The sequence below is a fragment of the Oncorhynchus clarkii genome, chromosome 31 (genome assembly GCF_045791955.1).
Source record: "Oncorhynchus clarkii lewisi isolate Uvic-CL-2024 chromosome 31, UVic_Ocla_1.0, whole genome shotgun sequence".
Lineage (NCBI taxonomy): Eukaryota > Metazoa > Chordata > Actinopteri > Salmoniformes > Salmonidae > Oncorhynchus > Oncorhynchus clarkii.
In genome coordinates, this window is record NC_092177.1 from 40000819 (window position 1) to 40022669 (window position 21851).

Sequence of the window (21851 nt, forward strand, 5' to 3'; positions counted from 1 at the left end):
ACAGATTAAGAAAGGCGGAGAGTTCAAGATGCCAGAGCCTACAACCTGTATCCATTAGGGAGAGAAGAGAGATGGGAGAGGTATAAAGATGGCCTGCTGTGAGTACCAGAGTGTCTGGAGGTGAGTGTGAAGGAGTGAGATAGACAGAGGAGAGGGCCCATGTAATGGAGTTGTCAGCACCCGAGCCAATCCCTCCTAGGCTTCCGTGAACACATGGGGGACCGACATGGAGCTAATAGCCAGGGCTGCCACCTCTCCTGTGACATCTTGTTATACCAATGGAGATTATCAGGACCGCTTTGGGTGGGAGACTTGGTCATGTAGCAGGGAGGAAGGGGGCTGTGTGTGTTAGCTTAAAGATGGGAGGGGCTAAACAGAAAATTACTTTCCATTCATCCTCTGTCTTACAGAATAATGGGTCGCTAGTCCATTGTAAATTGTCTTAGAGAGCCATGTCTGAGAACAATTGGGATTCCCAGTTATGCATTCTGATCACTGCTAGGCCCCAGACCTGAGACGTGTGCAGTATGTTTGTTTAGCTTGGGTTATGACTGACTGTTTAATATCATTGCAAATTGACCTCTTGCAGTTTACCCTGTAGAAAGTTAGTACATTAGAGTGAGTCACAGTTGAAGTAGAGAATGTTCCTGGAGTATTTGGATGATTCCATGTGTCTCAGTTCAAATGTCCTCTCCCACAGAAACACTTCTCAATAAACACAAACTTAACGATCTCGTTTCACACAGGGACCGATTCAGACTTCTTCAGCCTTTTCTACATGCCTTTCTTACACTCTTCTCAGTAGTTGTTATTCAGCCATTATGCAGGTGCGTAACGGGCTTTGCCGGCATGGTCCCCTTGCGCATGCTGGATAAACGTAATTAAATCTGCTGAAAACCGGCCCACTTGCTGGCCAACAGATTTTTTTGTGGAGTTTTCATTCATTGGGGTTTAAAGGACATTTATCAAAAGCCATCCCTTTAAATTTGGTGTAACTTTAATTTTCTCAACAGACTCACTAGAATATATGGAGAGAACAGTTCGGAATATTTGGGATCAATGAAGGAAAGCCATATAAATACACACATATTCATCTCCTTTTCAGTACCAATTGGTATATTACAAAAATATAGAAGGGGTGTGAATACTTTTGCAATTCACTGTATGTGGATGCATGTGGCATTCCCGACAACTTTGAGAAACGAGGCTCTATTCAATCCGCATCGTGGAACTTCTCCTTTACAGTGTGATTGAAGTTTGAAGCAATGTTCCTGCTATAGCAGAGACTGCATTCACGTTAAATACTGCATATGTCGGCTCAATTGGAAATTACCTTTACATTTCTATCGTGGAATCTGTAAGCAGCTTTACAGATTGAATATTGCACCTGTTGTTCACACGCATATCTGGTTAGTGTTTATTGGCTTATTTCACTGTAGAGCCTCTAGCCCTGCTCATTATACCTTATCCAACCTTTTAGTTCCAACACCCACACATGCAATGACATCACCTGGTTTCAATTATATTTCTAGAGACAATATCTCTCACAATCACTCAATACCTTGGTTTACCTCCACTGTGTTCACATCCTACCATACCTTTGTCTGTACATTATACCTTGAAGCTATTTCATCGCCCCCAGAAACCTCCTTTTACTCTCTGTTCCAGACGTTCTAGAAGACCAATTCTCATAGCTTTTAGCTGTACCCTTATCCTACTCCTCCTCTGTTCCTCTGGTGATGTAGAGGTGAATCCAGGCCCTGCAGTGCCAAGCTCCACTCCTATTTTCCAGGCGCTCTCTTTTGATGACTTCTGTAACCGTAATAGCCTTGGTTTCATGCATGTTAACATCAGAAGCCTCCTCCAGAAGTTTGTTTTATTCACTGCTTTAGCACACTCTGCCAACCCGGATGTTCTAGCCGTGTCTGAATCCTGGCTTAGGAAGACCACCAAAAATTCTGAAATGTTCATTCCTAACTACAACATTTTCAGACAAGATAGAACAGCCAAAGGGGGCAGTGTTGCAATCTACTGCAAAGATAGTCTGCAGAGTTCTGTCCTACTATCCAGGTCTGTACCCCCAAAAATGTAACTTCTACTTTTAAAAATCCACCTCTCTAAAAACAAGTCTCTCACCGTTGCCACCTGCTATAGACCACCCTCTGCCCCCAGCTGTGCTCTGGACACAATATGTGAACTGATTGCCCCCCATCTATCTTCAGAGCTCGTGCTGCAAGGCGACCTAAACTGGAACATGCATAACACCCCAGCCATCCTACAATCTAAGCTTGATGCCCTCAATCTCACACAAATGATCAATGAACCTACCAGGTACCACCCAAAGCCATAAACATGGGTACGCTCAGATATCATCTTAACCAACTTGCCCTCTAAATACACCTCTGCTGTTTTCAACCAAGATCTCAGCGATCACTGCCTCATTGCCTGCATCCGTAATGGGTCAGCGGTCAAACGACCTCCACTCATCACTGTCAAATGCTCCCTGAAACACTTCAGCGAGCAGGCCTTTCTAATCAACCTGGCTGGGGTATCCTGGAAGGATATTGATCTCATCCCGTCAGTAGAGGATGCCTGGTTATAATGTTTTTTAAATGCCTTCCTCACCATCTTAAATAAGCATGCCCCATTCAAGAAATTTAGAACCAGGAACAGATATAGCCCTTGGTTCTCTCCAGACCTGACTGCCCTTAACCAACACAAAACCATCCTATAGCGTTCTGCATTAGCATCAAACAGCCCCCGTGATATGTAACTTTTCAGGGAAGCTAGAAACCAATATACACAGGCAGTTAGAAAAGCTAAGGCTAGTTTTTCAAGCAGAAATTTGCTTCCTGCAACACAAACTCAAAAAAAGATCTGGGACACTGTAAAGTCCATGGAGAATAAGAACACCTCCTCCCAGCTTCCCACTGCACTGAAGATAGAAAACACGGTCACCACTGATAAATCCACTATAATTGAGAATTTCAATAAGCATTTTTCTACGGCTGGCCATGCTTTCCACCTGGCTAGCCCTACCCCGGTCAACAGTACCGCACCCCCCACAGCAACTCGCCTAAGCCTTCCCCATTTCTCCTTCTCCCAAATCCAGTCAGCTGATGACCTGAAAGAGCTGCAAAATCTGGACCCCTACAAATCAGCCGGGCTAGACAATCTGGACCCTTTTTTTCTAAAATGATCTGCCGAAATTGTTGCCACCCCTATTACTAGCCTGTTCAACCTCTCTTTCATGTCGTCTGAGATTCCCAAAGATTGGAAAGCAGCTGCGGTCATCCCCCTCTTCAAAGGGGGGGACACTCTTGACCCAAACTGCTACAGACTTATATCTATCCTACCCTGCCTTTCTAAGGTCTTCGAAAGCCAAGTCAACAAACAGATTACCGACCATTCGAATCCCACCATACCTTCTACGCTATGCAATCTGGTTTCAGAGCTGGTCATGAGTGCACCTCAGCCACGCTCAAGGTTCTAAACGATACCTTAACCGCCATCGATAAGAAACAATACTGTGCAGCCGTATTCATTGACCTGGCCAAGGCTTTCGACTCTGTCAATCACCCCATCCTCATCGGCAGACTCGACAGCCTTGGTTTCTCAAATGATTGCCTCGCCTGGTTCACAAACTACTTCTCTGATAGGGATCAGTGTGTCAAATCGGAGGGTCTGTTGTCCGGGCCTCTGGCAGTCTATGGGGGTGCCACAGGGTTCAATTCTTGGACCGACTCTCTTCTCTGTATACATCAATGATGTCGCTCTTGCTGCTGGTGGGTCTCTGATCCACCTCTACGCAGACGACATCATTCTGTATACTTCTGACCCTTCTTTGGACACTGTGCTAACAACCCCCCAGGCGAGCTTCAATGCAATACAACTCTCCTTCCGTGGCCTCCAATTGCTCTTAAATACAAGTACAACTAAATGCATGCTCTTCAAACGATCGCTGTCTGCACCTGCACCCTGCCCAACATCACTACTCTGGACGGCTCTGACTTAGAATACGTGGACAACTACAAATACCTACGTGTCTGGTTAGACTGCACTCTCCTTTCAGGCTCACATCAAACATATCCAATCCAAAGTTAAATCTAGAATTGGCTTCCTATTTCGCAAAACAAAGCATCCTTCACTCATGCTGCCAAACATACCCTTGTAAAACTGACCATCCTACCAATCCTCGACTTCGGGGATGTAATTTACAAAATAGCCACCGAATACCCTACTCAATAAATTGGATGCAGTCTATCACAGTGCCAGACGTTCACCAAAGCCCCATATACTACCCACCACAGCGACCTGTACGCTCTCGTTGGCTGGCCCTCGCTTCATACTCGTCGCCAAACCCACTGGCTCCAGGTCATCTACAAGACCCTGCTAGGTAAAGTCCCCCCTTATCTCAGCTCACTGGTCACCATAGCAGCACGCACCTGTAGTACGCGCTCCAGCAGGTTTATCTCTCTGGTCACCCCCAAAACCAATTTTTCCTTTGGCCGCCTCTCCTTCCAGTTCGCTGCTGCCAATGACTGGAACGAACTACAAAAATCTCTGAAACTGGAAACACATCTCCCTCACTAGCTTTAAGCACCAACTGTCAGAGCAGCTCAGATTACTGCACCTGTACATAGCCCATCTATAATTTAGCCCAAACAACTACCTCTCCCCCTCCTGTATTTATTTTGCTCCTTTGCACCCCATTATTTCTCTCTTTACTTTGCACATTCTTCCACTGCAAATCAACCATTCCAGTGTTTTACTTGTTATATTGTATTTACTTCACCACCATGGCCTTTTTTTGCCCTCACCTCACTTGCTCACATTGTATATAGACTTATTTTTCTACTGTATTATTGACTGTATTTGTTTTACTCCATGTGTTGTATGTGTTGAACTGCTTTGCTTTATCTTGGCCAGGTGGCAATTGTAAATGAGAACTTGTTCTCAACTTGCCTACCTGGTTAAGTAAAGGTGAAATAAAAAATATAAATTTAATCTCTCATTGGCTAGAATGGTCCCACCTGATCTCACCTGCCTTCAATCATTGATGACATTTATTTACATTGTTAGAGCATTCACTCAGCTATCTTGTCAATATAGATAATATGCCTATAATCTTGCTAATCAGCGTGGCGTGTGCTAATGGACGCTAGGTTGTCTGGCCGACTCCCTAGACTGTCCGGCATTTATGAGATCTGATTACATTCTGCCCAATTATTTATGCTCCTTAAATACTGATGCGACTGGGAGGAATTACAGAGAATCAGCACAACTGATGTGGGTAACATTTTGATTAAATCCAACAGGTATAATTCATTATATGGTTATAATGCATTGTACTGTAAGACTTGTCGTATGTATCTTAAGTCTTCATGATTTCACAACAATGCTCCTGACCGTTTTTTTGAAAAATGTCTGCATTGAAAGGCATGTTGCACTTACAGCACTGTAAAAGCCATACATTGTTATGGAACCATATGCAGTTATCCATTTCAAAAAGGTCAACCCTTCATATCTTGTGATGACCGGACTTTCCATAGCTGGCCCAGTGAAACAGTCCCATGAAGGGTACTCCCACTCTCAGCTATCCAACGACTTGATCCAGCGGTCCTTTTATGGCCTCTGGAGCTGCAGAGATGGATGCAATGGCTCCAGAATCAATTAACAAGAAAGCCTGGAAGCTAACCTCATGCTGCTCCATTTAATTGTGATTTGACTCTTTTAGCCCAGTGATTTAAGATGATACGCTTTTCCCCCTCCAAATCTATCAGCTATAAATTAGTCGAAGCAAAGTAAAAAAAAATAATAGTGTTTCGCAACACGGGGCCAATTTCATTTGGGGAAGACATTGCGATTGAGTCATGCTTCCGATGTGTAATTTCCAAATGACCAAAAACAATCCCTGGTTAATGTATTTTAGCTCAGTGGCTAACTGCTAATACGGTGAAATGGTTGTTCAATGAGCGGATGTGTTTTATTCATCTCGCTCGTTAGTGGGAGCGAATCCAGATGAGACGATTACTGGCTGAACTCAAAACACAGGCCCATTATGCCAAGTAGAGTGAACGACTGAAAAGTAGGTATGTTAGAATGAGGCGTGTGTTGGAATCGAGAGAAAAAAAAGACAAGGGCAAAACTTCCAGTTTAGAATAATCATAATTAGTTCTAGCGTACAAAAGACTGTAGCCTACAGCAATGCAGAGTGTGGTTATACAGTGTTTTGGCAACGTCATCAATATGAATCTACACAGAGATTTGTTAATGGCTTAACGGCTTCTTAGCTACAGTGTTCCTGTGTACTGCGTAGCAGAACAAATCCAAAAAGAGCCTAATTTCACAGTAATGACTCGTTACCACACACTCACGTAATCAACATCCAATCTAGCTCAACTATGGCTATAAACTTCAATACATGACAATGACAGCAGCTGTCCATATTTGGAAATCCAGGGATGATCCAACCCGATCTCATAACACTTATCTGGAGTGAGTTACCTCTTTTACAGTAAGTTACAAGTGTTTATTTTGTTACTTATCTTATTTTATGTGGTAATGCTATTGCCAAACAAACTTGGGCTGGTTAAAAGCGGTTGCTCCCTTGACTCCCATTGAGTTCTATATCTTCCCTCAGCTACTGCAGGGTGTCTCCTGGTGAACGGAGCCTGAGTCTGATCCTGGGGCGCTGGTGGTGGTAGAGGAGTCACTGGAGCCGTATTTAGTCTGCAGGGAGCGGCCCACGTAGCTCCAGTACTCCCTCCGGATGGTGTCCTTCTCACGGGCCAGGAGCTCACAGAGCTGGGGAGAGAGAGAGAGGGTTATGGATATAGCAGGATTAAAGGGTTGAAGGGGCAAAGGATGAGAGATGGACAAGAGATCTATTTAAACAGAGCAGAAATATTAAAGGAATAATTGATATTGTGTGGGGTGAAACCAGATAACGTTCACTTATGCAAATAAAATTTTAAAAAAGCCAAATCAAAATGTTTCTTTTTGCATAGTCTTGCAACCCAAGGGTTTGGAACTTTGGGCTGATTTGCTAACACTTGCTTGTTCGCTTATGTGCAAATCAAATGATCTATTACCACAGCTAACATAGCCATGGTAGAAGTACTGGTAGTGAAGTAGTTGGCTAGTGGGCTCCTCAACATACCGTTTACACTTCTCACGGATGCACTAGCGTTGAGAAACATCAATTTTCTAAGTAAATAAAGAGGAAAACTAAGAGAATCTCATTTTCAACAACCAATTGAATGAAATCCCTTCCTGCTGCATGCATTTCTGAGTAGTGGAGATGCAAATATGCATCAGAGCTCCTGTAGTGCCTTTTCTGACAGACAACGCCCATGTTGATGATTATAAGCATAGACACGTTTTAATTGTGTTATTTTTTTTTACAGTTGAAAACAGCAGCAATTTTTTTAAATAAAACACTTCCCAAGAAACCTAATTAACTCCGACAGACAGCCTAGCATTTAGTTGCCGAAAATAGCGGCAACATACGATCTGTCACTCACACTGCCAGGGAGATTGTCATTGGAGACTTGGAATAACATGCAAGAGATCCGGTGCGATAGGATAAAGCGTTTTCAAATCCGACTTGTTGAATAATTCCGACTGATTTTCCTTGTTCCTCAGCCTTGAACTCTTTGTGCGAGGGCTGCTCCACACTGATTGACTCTCAGTCAATGTTTTACACTCGAGGTAAACAAAGGAAGGAGACGTCTCGGCTATGGTAGAAGACACAATTTCCATTCTCTGCACATTGTTGCCAAGTTCTTCAGCATCTACACCAGTTTCCCAGTGCATTCCTAAGGGGATCCCCAAGATGAAATGTGCACATTTCTGTTTGTGCCGAGCGCTAGCACATTTCTTTCAACTCATCAAAGCTTGGTGTTTAGTTTAATCAAGCGTGTTACTGGTGGGCTAAAATTTAAAAAATGTGCACTCCCTTCGCATCCTCCAGGAAATGACTTTCAGCTGAGACTTTCAAAGTCTAAAGACTTTCAGCTGAGTGCACAATCCCACTTCTGCCACCATATGTCTCTAAATCAGTTTAAAGCAGTATAATCCCAACTCTAGAGTAATACCAAATAAGATAGTGCCCATTTTCCCATACATTTGGTCCATGTGCTGAACTATCCTTTGAAGTGGGAGAAGTCCCCATGTTGAACTCTTCTTTTAAAATCAGATAGGTCCCCATGCTGAATTATCCCTTTAAGTCTAGTAGGACAATGTGCTAAACTAGCCCAGATAGGTCCTAGTCCTGCTCACCTCCAGAGCCTTACTGAGGACTTCCTCGTGGTGTTCCAAGGTGTTCTCCAGGAAGTCCTCGTAGATATCCACCAGGAAGCCCAACAAGTAGGGCGAGCAGTGGGTCTCCTTAAGCTCCAGAATCTGCTCCAGGAGACCCGGGTGGGATGACAGGCCCAGGTCCTGTAGAATCCTGGGTGTGGGGGAAAGGGGGGAGAGAGGGGTGTGAAAAACTTTGACCAACTCTGCAAAAGCAGTATTCCTATCCAGAGCTCCTAAACCATGTCGGGAACCAGGTGGTCAAGCCACATGTGGCTCTTCAACCTCCCCTTGAGCCTCCCTACAGTAGACCTATGTTATCTGGCAATGCTCCATGCCATAGGCTGTAGACATGTTAATTTAGCTGACAAGAAATGCTTAAGTGCAGTGCCATTTTTTTTTCTTTCTCCCCTTATGGAGCAAGTCCGCATATGAAGTGGCTGTGTTGAGCATAAAAGTGATTATTTGAAACAAGTCCTATATGCTATATTTAGAGTTTTGACAACATTAGTTGAGAATGATATAAACCTTAGAAATCAAAACATATGGGCTGAATGGTATGACTGTAGGAGATTGATGATTTGAGAAAGTAGCAAAAAAAAGTGCGCTCCATTCCTTGCCTCAGGCCACACAGCTCTTCTCTCATCAAGTGATCATATTTTCAACCGCCATCAGACTACTCTCAATTTAATCTAGTCTTTACTAGGCTATTCAAAATCAAATTCACTAATTGTAGGCTGTCAGCTGACCTGCACAATCAGTGAACCAACAGCATCTCCTAGGGCTTTACGTTCTCTCCCAGACTCATGAGTATACATTTTGGAGCTTAAGTCCACTATGCATAATACAGTTCAAAGGCGATTACTTGAATTTGTTTAATTTTAGAGTAGAGGCTAGACCAGTGGTTCCCAAACTTTTTATAGTCCCGTACCCCTTCAAACATTGAACCTCCAGCTGCGTAACCCCATCTAGCACCAGGGTCAGCGCACTCTCAAATGTTGTTTTTTGCCATCATTGTAAGCCTGCCACACACTATACGATACATGTATTAAACATAAGAATGAGTGTGAGTTTGTCACTTCCCACGAGCCGGGTTGTGACAAAGAGCTCTTATAGGACCTGGGCACAAATAATAATAATCAGTTACTTTGCTCTTTATGTAACCATCTTACATATAGAACCTTATTTGTTCATCAAAAATTGTGAATAACTCACCACAGGTTAATGAAAAGGGTGTGCTTGAAAGGGTGCACATAACTCTGCAATGTTGGGTTGTATTGGAGTGTCTTAATCATTTACTGTATTTAGTTTCCATGCTAGTGAGGGTCGAGAATCCACTCTCACCTAGGTAGGTGGTTGCAAAGGGCATCAGTGTTTTAACAGCGTGATTTGCCAAGGCAAGATATGCTGACCGCAGCCCAATCCAGAAATCTGGCAGTGGTTTATGATTAATAAAAATTACAGAACCGCTTGTTGCAATTTCGATGACTCTTGTTCAGATATCGGTAAGTGGACTGGAGGAAGGTCCTTGTTAATGTAGACCGAGAAGAGCTCCAACTTCTTAAATCATAGCCTCAATTTTGGCCCGCACACTGAATATAGTTGCAGAGTCCCTGTAAGATTCCTAGATTCAGATCATTCAGATGAGAAAAAACGTCACCCAGATAGGCCAGTCGTGTGAGAAACTCGTCATCATGCAAATGGTCAGACAAGTGAAAATTGTGGTCAGTGAAGAAAACTTTAAGCTTGTCTCTCAATGTAAAAAAAAGCATCAATACTTTTCACCTTGATAACAAGCGCACCATATCGTTGCATAGTGCAGAAAATACACGAGTTCAGGGGCCTTGCGTTAACAAAGTTAACCATTTTCACTGTAGTATCCAAAACATATTTCAAGCGGTCATGCATTCCCTTGGCACCATAAATGTAACGGACATATACCAGAAGCTGTGCCAGGCCCGCCACGTCTGTTGACTCATCCAGCTGTAAGGCATAGAATTCACTGGCTTGTATGCAAGCAGTAATTGTTTCAAAACATCTCCTGCCATGTCACTGATGCTTCGTGAAACAGTGTTGTTTGATGAAGTCATTGTCTGTAAAGTTTTTTGGGCCTTTTCCCCCAACATTGTCCCAGCCATATCCGTGGCAGCAGGAAGAATTAAGTCCTCCACAATAGTGTGGGGCTTGCCTGTCCTAGCCAAGGTAGCTCACCATATAAGACGCTTCTAGTCCCTTCTTATTAAAAATGGTCTCTTGCTTTTATACACGTCGTACTACTCGAAATTCGTCTTAATTTTTGCTCAAAAAACTCCCATGGCTTTTTTTTTCTCCAAATGGGCATGATTTTTTTCTAAATGTCTGCACATGAGTGAAGGTTTCATCGAGTTGTGAGACCGTGTGTTATGTGCAAAAGTACTGTACCTGAGGAAAGGCACTACTACCAATTTAAAAGTGAACCCCAAATCAATGCAGTTCTCATCATATTTGCACCTCTTCGATGATCCAACATCCCTGTCTGTTGTTCGGTGCTTTCCCGGGTAAGGAGGCAGTAGCTCTTCGGCTGCATCATATTCACAACTGTCAGTGTCCATGCTAGCTGGGCTAACAACAAACGTAGAATTACGGAGGATAGCATTGGATGTGCATGTGGAAGCAGAACAACTTGTGTTGTCGACAGGTGCAGGTGTAGTACTGCTGGTAGTAGCAGTACTACCAGTAGAGCTGGTATGTGCCTCTATGGATGCAGGCCTTACTTTGTTTTAACCATTTATCCATTTTCGAGCAAACGTTATGAGTAGAAGCTACGTTTGGCTACATACGGAACCGTTAGTGGAATTCCCGCGAGAGAACGGTTAATGTGATTGGATGTTAATTATTTGACTCGGCTACCTGTATTTGACATTGTGTTGTTATTTAGCTGAACACTAGATGGCTTCATTTTATTTTTGGCAGTGAAACAAGGCTACCCAGGCGAGGAAAAAACCTCACCCAAATGTATAGCCCCGTTGGAAAATAAAATGGACGGTTTGAAACGTGTTTTTATTTGGCGTAACCCCGACGGCATTGAGCGTAACCCAGTTTGGGAATACCTGGGCTAGACCAAGTATGGCCCAAAGACATCTTAAATCCATTTTGCTTGATGTTTTCTTCCATGCATAATAATGCAGTCGGCTATGTATTGTATAAAAGCACAATCATAATTTGAATCTAGGTTTTTCATTTAGCCTGGGCTCATTTATGCCTATACATAAGCTCAAATATGTATATGGGTGTCCTGAATTAATCACCTTAGAAAGCACTGTCCATTTCGTTATGTTAGGCTTTGAAACAACATCCACAACAACCATATTTTACACTGTTTCAACTTTCTTCAAATTGATCAGCACAATTATGAGTTTATTTTTTTATTTTTTTTAAGTATTATAGGCTTACTGTGTTGATGACAAGTGTTTGATGTGATTTTCGATTGCATTTGCATTGATGTCAGAGTGGTTAGAGGGACAATAGAGCGTGGGGAACCAGGCCATTAGCAACCTGATGTTAGTTAGCAAGTCGTGGAATTTTACTGTGGTCATGACTCATGTGGGCAGTAATACTTCACTGAAACAGCCCTTACCTGAGATGGGCGACGTTACAATATACAGGACAATACGTGTTAAAACCTCATCTTACTTTTATTTTATTCTGTTTTTCAACACTTTAGTTAAAGCAGTATAATAAATATTGATTACAATCTATCCGTTTGCATTACAATACATGCATCTGTGTTTCATTATAGAATTTCTTGTGGGGCTTGATATGGGATTTTCAATTAATCACTGCAGCATTTTTTCTCAATGAAGTAGCTATCAGCAAAGTCAGTGCTAGCGGGTTGGTGGGGGGAGAAGTCTTCACTTAAATCTTTTTTTGGAGGGGGGTGCAGTAGGATTATTTAAAATACACTTTAAAGAGGTAGGGTTTCAGATTTTTTGAGAAGATGGGCAGCCTATAAAATAGCGTGTGCCTCTGATAGGCCTATGCACAATTCACTACATAGGTATCTCGGTCACAGACAATTTTCTGTCATGCCACTGAATTGTTATCTTCTCCTGTCCTAGAGCCTAGGCTATTTTCCTATCCAGTCCCAATCCCACTGAAACCCAAAATCCTGACTCTTGTCTTGCTTGAAAATTCCTAACTTTCTTCTGTAATCCATAGGTTACATTATCAAAGCACATCTCTCGCCTATGCATGTCAAAATAGAGGTCTCACTTCTCGTACTTGCTGCCCACATGAGCGCTTCAGTAGAGAACGTGTGATACGTAGATATTGATATTTCTTTTTCAACAGAGTTAGTCCCAGTTAAGATATCTTGATATTTAAAACTACTTCCATTCTTCATCTGACCGTTATTCAAGAACTGATCTGCCATCTGTATAAACATCTCGATTTGGCCAAAATATAGGAGATATTCTGTCATTCTTTGAACGAGGTTATCTATCAAGCTTAGAAACTTTGGACATTTGACTTTTGTTTGACTGCCGTTAAAGTATGTATGATTCGACAACGCTATACTCGGGGTGCGCTCTGTGTCGAGATGGCTTACTGCTGAAATGCCTTGAAATGAGGAACACGATAACGCTCAGAATTTGTGAACCGTCTGTTTGGCAATTCACATCATTCCTGATCAAACAGTCACTCTATCATTACTAAATATCAGTTTAATTTGCTATGAAATCTTCACATAGTGCCGCAGCCAAGCCTATTTGGGGAGAACCCTGGCATAGTGGCCATATCTTGGTTTTAAACACTTTAAATGGGCACTTCCGATTTGTTGCGATATTTCCCAGGATTCTCATGATAAATATGAATTATTCCCGGTATTGAAACTTGGTAGATTGGAGAAAATAAATCATCCCTATTACACAGGTTGGGGTGTAGGTTTTGAGCATAGCCTGAAGGTAGGAAGGGGCAGTTCCGCTTGCTGCTCCATAGACAAATACCATGATGTTGTAGTGGATGCGAGCGTCAACTGGAAGCCATTGGAGTGTGCGGAGGAGCGAGGGTGACATGGGAGAACTTGGGAAGGTTGAACACTAGGCTGTGGTGTTCTGGATAAATTGCAGGGGTTTGATCGCACGGGTGAGGAGCCCAGCCAACAGCCAGTTGCAGTAGTCCAGACGGGAGATGACAAGTACCTGGATTAGGACCTGCGCCACTTCCTGTGTGAAGTAGGGTCGTACTCTACAGATGTTGTGTCATCTCCCATGAACCTGCAGGAGCGAGTCCTTGCTTTGAGATTTGCAGAGAATGACAGGGTGTTGTCCAGACTGTTTTTCCAAATCAAAAAGTAACATCACTCCTGTAGCATATTTACTGTATGTTCACGAGATTGATTCTCTACACCTTCACCAGACAGCCGCTCTGTGTCCACTGCTCTGTGAACCTGAACGTCAGATTTCATGGTAATTTGAGCTGACTGCTATCCGTGGTGCTGAAAATATAAGATCTTGCTCGGCTCAACACTTTTTTTGTGTGGAAAAAAGGGCTCTTCCAATCAAAGGTTGCAGACCCCCGTCAAACTAAAAAAACATGGTGACTTCTGACATCTGCTGGTGGAGGATAGAAACTGCAAGGCAAGTGTGTTATTACCCATAACGTTGTAGACTCAGAAAGTAAGTAGGATTTAATTCCCTACTGAATGAATCCTATGACGCTTACCCTTTTAAATAGTTCCACACACTTTCGTTGTGGGGAGCCTTCTTAATCTGTTTGAGGCTGTACCTTAAAAAGACAAAAGGAGAACACATTTATCACATATTTGTTTGATATAGCACACTGGAAAACTGTGCCCAATCCAGAAACAAGACCTACCGCATTTTCAAAAACAATCCCTTACCCACGGAAATTCAAAAGGGTTTGATAGGTTTAATGCCGGTTAAACTCCTACCAAGCCTATCAGAGGGCAAGGTGGAGTTACAACCATGCTGCTCATACCCATCTCATCCTTTTAGATATATGGAGTGGGTAGGAGCTTGGAGGATGAATTGCCAAGTGGGCAGCGGCTAGGAGGTTGTTTCTGGACCAAGCCTTTCCCATTTTCATTTTCTGGGGCAGTTTGTGGGGCTGACATGAGATATGGTTTGTAAGGAGAGTAGGTACGTACTGCACTTCTCTGTTGAGTATGGCTGGGTCTGAGTAGCCTGTCGTGTGGGAGATGATATAGTGCCGCTGGTTCCATGCCGAGTTGTTCCTCACATCTTCCTCCAATAACTGCTCCACATACTCCAGCTCACTGTCCCAGAGCTTATACTCCTAGAAAATATGACACTTTAGTACTGACACACACAAATTAACTTAGTACAGATACACTGTCCCACAGCTTGTACTTCTGGAGTACACTTATTTAGTACTGACAGACAAACACACCATAGTCCTTGCTATTGTGTATTCCAATGGCATGTGTCCATTCAGATTTGTGATTAATATTTACCGCACAAAGGATTTTCTTGTTCAGATATCACCATTCATTCTGATATCATATTTTTGATCCATCCGCTACTAGATACTTTCCAAGACAATACACCGATTCAATCACAAAACTGTATTAAAATAAAACTGCACAGTGATATAATAAATGCAGCCCATTTCAGAGAGCTAGAGAGTCTGTTTGGTGGCAGAATTCAAATGGGACTTCATTTACACAGACCTGCAAAAATAAATTGGTAATCAACGTTGTTTGGTTTCATGTATCAAACCAGTTGCCGTGATAAGTTGTTTTTGTGCACTCTCCTTGGAATTTTTTCACTGTAATAGCTACTGTAAATTGGACAGTGTAGTTAGATTAACAGTAAGTTCAGCTTTCTGCCCACATAAGACATGTCTACGTCCTGGAAAGTTTACCGTTACTTACAACATCACGCTAATCACATTAGTGCACATTAGCTCAACCGTTCCGGTATAGAGACATCGAGACCGTAGAGGTTAATTAAGAACAAATTCTTATTTACAATGACAGCCTACACCGGACAAACCCGGACGGCGCTGGGCCAATTGTGCATTAACCTATTGGGACTCTCAATCACGACTAATTGTGTTACAGCCTGGATTCGAACCAGGGTGTCTGTAGGGATGCCTCTAGCACTGAGATGCAGTGCCTTAGACCGTTCCACCACTCAGGAGCCCAATATACACTCTGCCTCATTAGAAGGTATGTGATTTTGATTGTGAATGTGCAACAGAGCCGCTATAGTCCCTAACCCAAACTGGGCTTAACCAGAGACACTCTGCAGAACAACACTTCTTGCTCAAGAAGCACTGTTAATACCATTGACCCAGAAAAGCCAAGGTGCAAGCAAAGGTTCAGCTAGGTCCAGGACAACGATTTTAAGTCTCAGGGCAGGAGATGTAGCGGCCATCGTGCAAGTGACTAGCGCACACACAGATAACTAGCTAACAATTCACCATCGGTTACAAAAGAAGCCTGGTTGTTGAGACTCATACCTTGATGACCCACTGTCTGTGCTGCCAGGCATGGTAGTTCTTAGCGTCCTGACTTAAGATCTCTGCAATGAACTCCAGTTCCTCTGAGGGGTCGTTCAGCCACTCCACCACCATTCGTCTATGGTGCCTAGGATATGGAGCAGACGGTTAAGTCTTTGCAGAACCGAAGAAGAAAAATAAGAACTTTATTGTCCAACTTGCAGAGAACGGAAATGTGTCTTTATGCTCACAACCCAATGTTGGAGACAAACAGCCTGATGTTGTCATCCAGTCACATTTGTTAATTTCTTTAACAGTATAGTACACAATATTTGACATAAATTAGGTTCTTAAAGGCCAATAGAGTTTAGTCTGCTTCATCAAAAATCAACTATGGTCGTGACACTAGATTGTCAAAGCTCACCAGACTTGGTAGTTTTTGGGCTGGTCCTCGATGATGGCTGTGATGTACCTCATCTCCTCTCTTAGGTCCTTCTCCAGGGCCTGCAGTAACACTCGCCGGTAGTGCCTTCACATACACAAAATGGAGAGAGGAAAAGTTCACCCTTTCTGTATGATCTTGCACATTTCATTTTCAATAGAGGGGAAAATAAGAAAAATAATTGGTTTTCCACTGTTCTGTTCATAAATCATACCATACAGTGTATACATACAGTACTTACCATACAGTGTAATTTGCAGCATTCAGCTCAATGGCTTCAGCTGTCAGCAAGAGTGCCCGGTCACTTTTTTCATCATTCTTCAGTAACGCTCGGAAATAGTCATACACATCTGTGACTATTGGAGACAAAAGTAACATGTTTGGTTACGTGTGAAATGTAAAGTTTCTGATGCAAAGTGAAATAATTTAAAGTGACTTCAGAGATACAGTTGAAGTTCACATAAACAAGTTAATGACTCCAACCTAAGTGTTTCAAACGCTCCACAAATTTCTTGTTAACAAACTATAGTTTTGGCAAGTCGGTTAGGACATCTACGTTGCGCCATTTTTCCAACAATTGTTCACAGACAGATTATTTCACTGTATCACAATTCGTGGGTCAGAATTTACATACACTAAGTTGACTATGCCGTTAAACAGCTTGGAAAATTCCAGAAAATTGTGTCATGGCTTTAGAAGCTTCTGATAGGCTGATTGACATAATTTGAGTCAATTGGATGTGTACCTGTGGATGGATTTCAAGGCCTACCTTTAAAATCAGTGCCTCTTTGCTTGACATCATGGGAAAATCAAAAGAAATTAGACAAGACCTCAGAAAACAAATTGGAGACCTCCGCAAGTCTGGTTCATCATTGGGAGCATTTCCAAACGCCTGAAGGTACCGCGTTCATTTGTACAAACAATAGTACATAAGTATAAACGCCATGGGACCACACAGCCGTCATACCGCTCAGGAAGGAGCGGTGTTCTGTCTCCTAGAGATGAACGTACTTTGGTGCAATAAGTGCAAATCAATCCCAGAACAACAGCAAAGGACCTTGTGAAGATCCTGGGACGGGAACAAAAGTATCTATATCCACAGTAAAAACGAGTCCTATATCGACATTACCTGAAAGACCGCTCAGCAAGGAAGAAGCCACTGCTCCAAAACCACAATAAAAAAGCCAGACTACGGTTTGCAACTGCACACGGGGACAAAGATCATACTTTTGGGAGAAATGTCCTCTGGTCTGATGAAACAAAAATAGAACTGTTTGGCCATAATGACCATTGTTATGTTTGGAGGAAAAAGGGGGACGCTTGCAAGCTGAAGAACACCATCCCAACCGTGAAGCAAAGGGGTGGCAGCATCATGCTGTGGGGGTGCTTTGCTGCAGGAGGGACTGGTGCACTTCACAAAATGGCTGGATGGCATCAAGAGTGGAAAAATGTGCATATATTGAAGCAAGTCAAATGGGTCTTCCAAATGGACAATGACCCCAAGCATACTTCCAAAGTTGTGGTAAAATGGCTTAAGGACAACAAAGTCAAGGTATTGGAGTGGCCATCACAAAGCCCTGACCTCAACCCTACAGAACATTTGTGGGCAGAACTGAAATAGCGTGTGTGAGCAAGCAGGCCTTACAAACCTGACTCAGTTACACCAGCTCTGCCAGGAGGAAAGGGCCAAAAGACTACCCAAAATGTTTGACCCAAGTTAAACAATTTAAAGGCAATGCTACCAAATACGAATTGGGTGTATGTAAACTTCTGTCCCACTGGGAATGTGATGAAAGAAATAAAAGCTTAAATAAATCTCTACTATTATTCTGACATTCTTAAAATAAAGTGGTGATCCTAACTGACCTAAGACAGGGAATTTTTACTACGATTAAATGGAATTGTTTAAAACTTAGTTTAAATGTATTTGGCTAAGGTGTATATAAACTTCCAAATTCAACTGTATTTGGTAGGCTAAATGCATGACATTGACAACATAAAACAATATGGATGGCTGGTTTTAAATGATATGCCAAGTTTAATTTCTTACACTTGTCAGAGTAGGCAATCTTCACAACAGGATTGGGACCATCATCTTGAGGAACAGGCTCTAAATCAGCCCATTCTTTCCTGTCTCTGTACATGAGGGCGAGAGAGGGAAGGTGAAGATAGAGACATTAGCGAATGGGGCAACTGTTCAGTCTCGTCCAATGCGCCTACCTCAATTGACGTGAATTTCAGGTATCACTTTTAAATCAATTAAAGATAGAAAACAAGAATACCTAGCTAATTGTAAACTTACTGCGAACAATAGCTAACGTTAATTAGCGAACTCACACCGGCTAGTGAAGTGGGGGGAATTGACGTATTGCTACACAGAGAAGAATCTTTGACTTCACGGACTCGTCATACTCGTCTAGATACTGGTTCAGCTAGCTACACTACTTAACGCTAGCCTAACTAGCTAGCTTAGCCTACCTGTAAAACACATAACGGAACGGGTCTTCATAGCCAATCTCCTCTTCGACCTCTTCCTCGCTCCTCTCCTCCTGAAATTCTGAGGAAACATTTGAAGTTTCTTCAATACCTGACATTCTGTAATAAGCTGGTCTTTCGGTCGCAAGCGGAATAAGAGCTGCTTTATTTGTAAGGTCGGACGTCTGTGTTGTTGCACTCATGGACGTCATTTCCTGTTTTGTCCAACTCTGTTAATCGTAAAGGAGCAGTGTACTGGCGCACGTATGCTCCGTGTAGGGGTTGATAAAAATGTATATAAAGGAACGTTTTTAAAACTTTTGCGTTTATGTCCGCAATCTGTCACCTCATTCTCGAATAAATAGCCTTAAGAATTGATGAATATGTGTGCGTTTCGTTAGTATGCACACAGGTTTACCAAAGAGAATATTACATTTGGCACGAACATGTATTTTATTCAATAAACTGGATTAATTGTTTTGGATCTTCTGAGAGATTCAGTTCACCGTTTTGAGTTTAAGAATTTATCCCATCACTGATCTATCCATAAATGATAAAAACCGAGTTAAAGCCAGTTTCAGGTTGGGAAATTCGACGGATATTCGCGCTTTCAAACCTCAATTGCTTTCTAACCACCTGAGCCACAGACTCCAAAGTGTCATGATGTTGGAAAAAATTTGCACAGGTCTTATTTTCACGATTTGGACATTTATTCTCTTTGAAAAGCTAATAAACATGTGGAAATGTGAGCAGCATTTTGTTTTCTTAGTTGAATTAGTTAGGGAGCTTAAACTAAGTAGAAACTTTTTTTTACATTCAAATTGCAATAGTTCCTTGGTCATGTGCCCTACTGACTTCAAACAAGGTTCAGAATGTAGAGGGCCTACACATTCCACATCCTTAAGGTTGTCCATTTTCATCTCACACGTTTTTACAATAATTTTTCAAACTTTCTCATTTCAATAGCTCCTTGGTCATATGACCTGCTGGACTCAAACAAGGTTCAGAATGTGACTGACTACCCTTCTATAGCGCACACCCTTTTGTTCGTCCATTTTCATCTCACACGATATTACATATATTTTCAATGTTTCTAATTTCAATAGCTTCTTGATAATTGAACCTACTGACCTCAAACAAGGATCAGAATGTACACTCAGTGGGCCTACACATTGCACACCCTTTAGTTTGTCCATTTTCATCTCACACGATTTGACATTAATTTTGTAAACTTTAGATTTTCTATAGCTCCTTGGTCATGTGACCTAATGACCTCAAACTACTTTCAGAATGTCCACGGACTGGCGGCAAGGTGTCCAATGCCGTAACGCGACCGATCCCGGAGAAGCTGGCGGGAGTCCCCGGGGAGAGTTCTCTTTTCTTTGTGAAGGGCAGGGCGCCCTGGAATGGGTTCGCCCTGAGAGAGGGGCCCAGCCCTGGAAAGCGTTGCGCTTCCGACAGCGTCCGGTAACCTCTCACTGGCCCTTAAAAATCCGGGGGAGGGTGTAAAATCTCAATCCGGGCTGTACCCACATCCGCAGCAAGTCTCCAAGGTGAACAGGCTCTGGGATGTTATAGCAATGTAGGTAAGGGAAATTGGCAAGTCAGATCTGTAACTTTGGGATGAGGATTGGCTCTAAGGGCTGGATCGGGGTGTGAAGTGGGGCTGGGCTCAAGCCGCCAGCTGGGGGAGTATTCGCCACCGTTGGAAGTTCTTTGTGCGGCCCATCTCGCGGTCTCTCGTGCGTGGTCTCACAATGAGCTGCGTGCCAGTGTTTGTCCGAGTGGTGTCCGTCTGGCGAGCAGGTGGGGGGTTGGGTCCAGCGGTTGGGGGTCGCAACTCTGGACGCGCACCAGGCCCTTCTCGCGGATCTCCCCAGCTACGGCGCTCGCCCGCCCTGTTCGGGTGGAGTCACTTCGGACTTCTGACTTAGAACTGGTGCGGATTCGGGGAATCCGACTGTTTAATTTAAACAAAGCATCGTGAAGCCCCAATGTGAGTGTTGACGTGATGTGATTTCTGCCCATTGCTCTGAATGTCAAAGTGAAGAAATTCAATGAAGCGCGGGTAAACGGCAGGAGTAACTATGACCCTCTTAAGGAGTCCTTACCCCAGGACATTGGGGATCCATGCTTCCCGAATTAATGCAAAGTCAAATATGGGCGACCCCAAACCATACATTGTGTTACCTGCTTGCAGATGGCCCTAACATAGCAACAAACTGGAGCAGAAGGTGCCTTCAGGTCGAACGAAACCCTGGTCCGGCTGAGAGTGACTACCTCGAATAGGTTAAGACAGGGGAGATAAGGAAAGACGGAAAAGTCAGTTCCATAACTTCGGGATAAATAGTACCATAGCCCTTGGAGGGCTCTTCCAACCCCTACTCTGTGTGTCACCTTTTTGAGGGAGTGTCACCTGTTTGAGGGAGTCTCTCCAACAGCTAGGAGGAAAACTGTCTCTAATAAGGGAGATAACGAGGTAGCCCTCTAGCAGGACTCTTCCAATCCATCCCTGTGTCACCCGTTTTCAGGTGTCGCTAACGATGCAATCCAAACTGGAGTTACCTGCAGATGGTGACGGCTGTTGATCGTTTACGGATGGCGGCAGTCGATCCTGGAATATGGGGCTTTCGGTCAAGCATGAAAATGTGTGGACGGTTCCACCAGACTCAATGATTTGCTGCGGGGCTCTTGTAAATTAATCCTGACCTTGACAGGAAGCCAATCTGAGAATGATGGCTTGAACACATCCCTGGCTTTAGCTGGGAGGGGGGAGTTAAGTTCTGGGAGACAGCTGATGAAAGTATAGTACTGGTATTAGTCTGATCACAGAGCGGCTGTGGTGAAACGTTTAAACACGCACCCCCGTATACTTAGCTAACTCTAAACCACAAAGGTTTGAAACGAACGCTGGCTTCGACTGGACCCGCTAACAGTGGAGCACTAAGGTGGAGATGGAATGTGCTTAGCGGTTATGGATACTGCCAGGTCTCAGGTTCGCCTGGGTGCGGGATTCTTCACATTCTATGTGGGAGCTCTCCTCCACGCTCCTTGGAGCATGTAGTGGAGATGGTATGTGCCTTACCATTAGCTGACACTACCAGGCCTCAGGCTTGCCTGAGTGCGGGACACCACACATTGTAGGTGGGGAGGTCTGTTCTATGCTCACTAG

General features: G+C 43.2%; 1 protein-coding gene across 1 annotated transcript; it reads right to left on the bottom strand.

The window, feature by feature from the left end:
- Positions 1–5416: 5416 nt before the first annotated feature.
- LOC139390567 (protein farnesyltransferase/geranylgeranyltransferase type-1 subunit alpha-like) lies at positions 5417–18906 on the bottom strand. The gene is made up of 9 exons (XM_071137772.1): positions 18683–18906; positions 18255–18340; positions 16446–16560; positions 16187–16291; positions 15784–15910; positions 14447–14595; positions 14002–14064; positions 8284–8455; positions 5417–6807 (listed from the first exon to the last, which is right to left on the bottom strand). Exons 1-9 carry the CDS (start codon positions 18889–18891, stop codon positions 6640–6642), a joined length of 1194 nt encoding a protein of 397 aa, XP_070993873.1. The 5' UTR covers positions 18892–18906; the 3' UTR covers positions 5417–6639.
- Between the last annotated feature and the right edge of the window lie 2945 nt (positions 18907–21851).

Excerpts from the sequence above, each read along its gene's own strand:
- LOC139390567 (XM_071137772.1), bottom strand. The coding sequence starts at position 18,891 with ATGACGTCCATGAGTGCAACAACACAGACGTCCGACCTTACAAATAAA. Across the intron at positions 16,561-18,254 it reads GATTGCCTACTCTGACAAGT|TCACAGATGTGTATGACTAT; the intron begins GTAAGAAATTAA and ends TGTCTCCAATAG. Across the intron at positions 6,808-8,283 it reads TCCTCAGTAAGGCTCTGGAG|CTCTGTGAGCTCCTGGCCCG; the intron begins GTGAGCAGGACT and ends CTCTCTCCCCAG.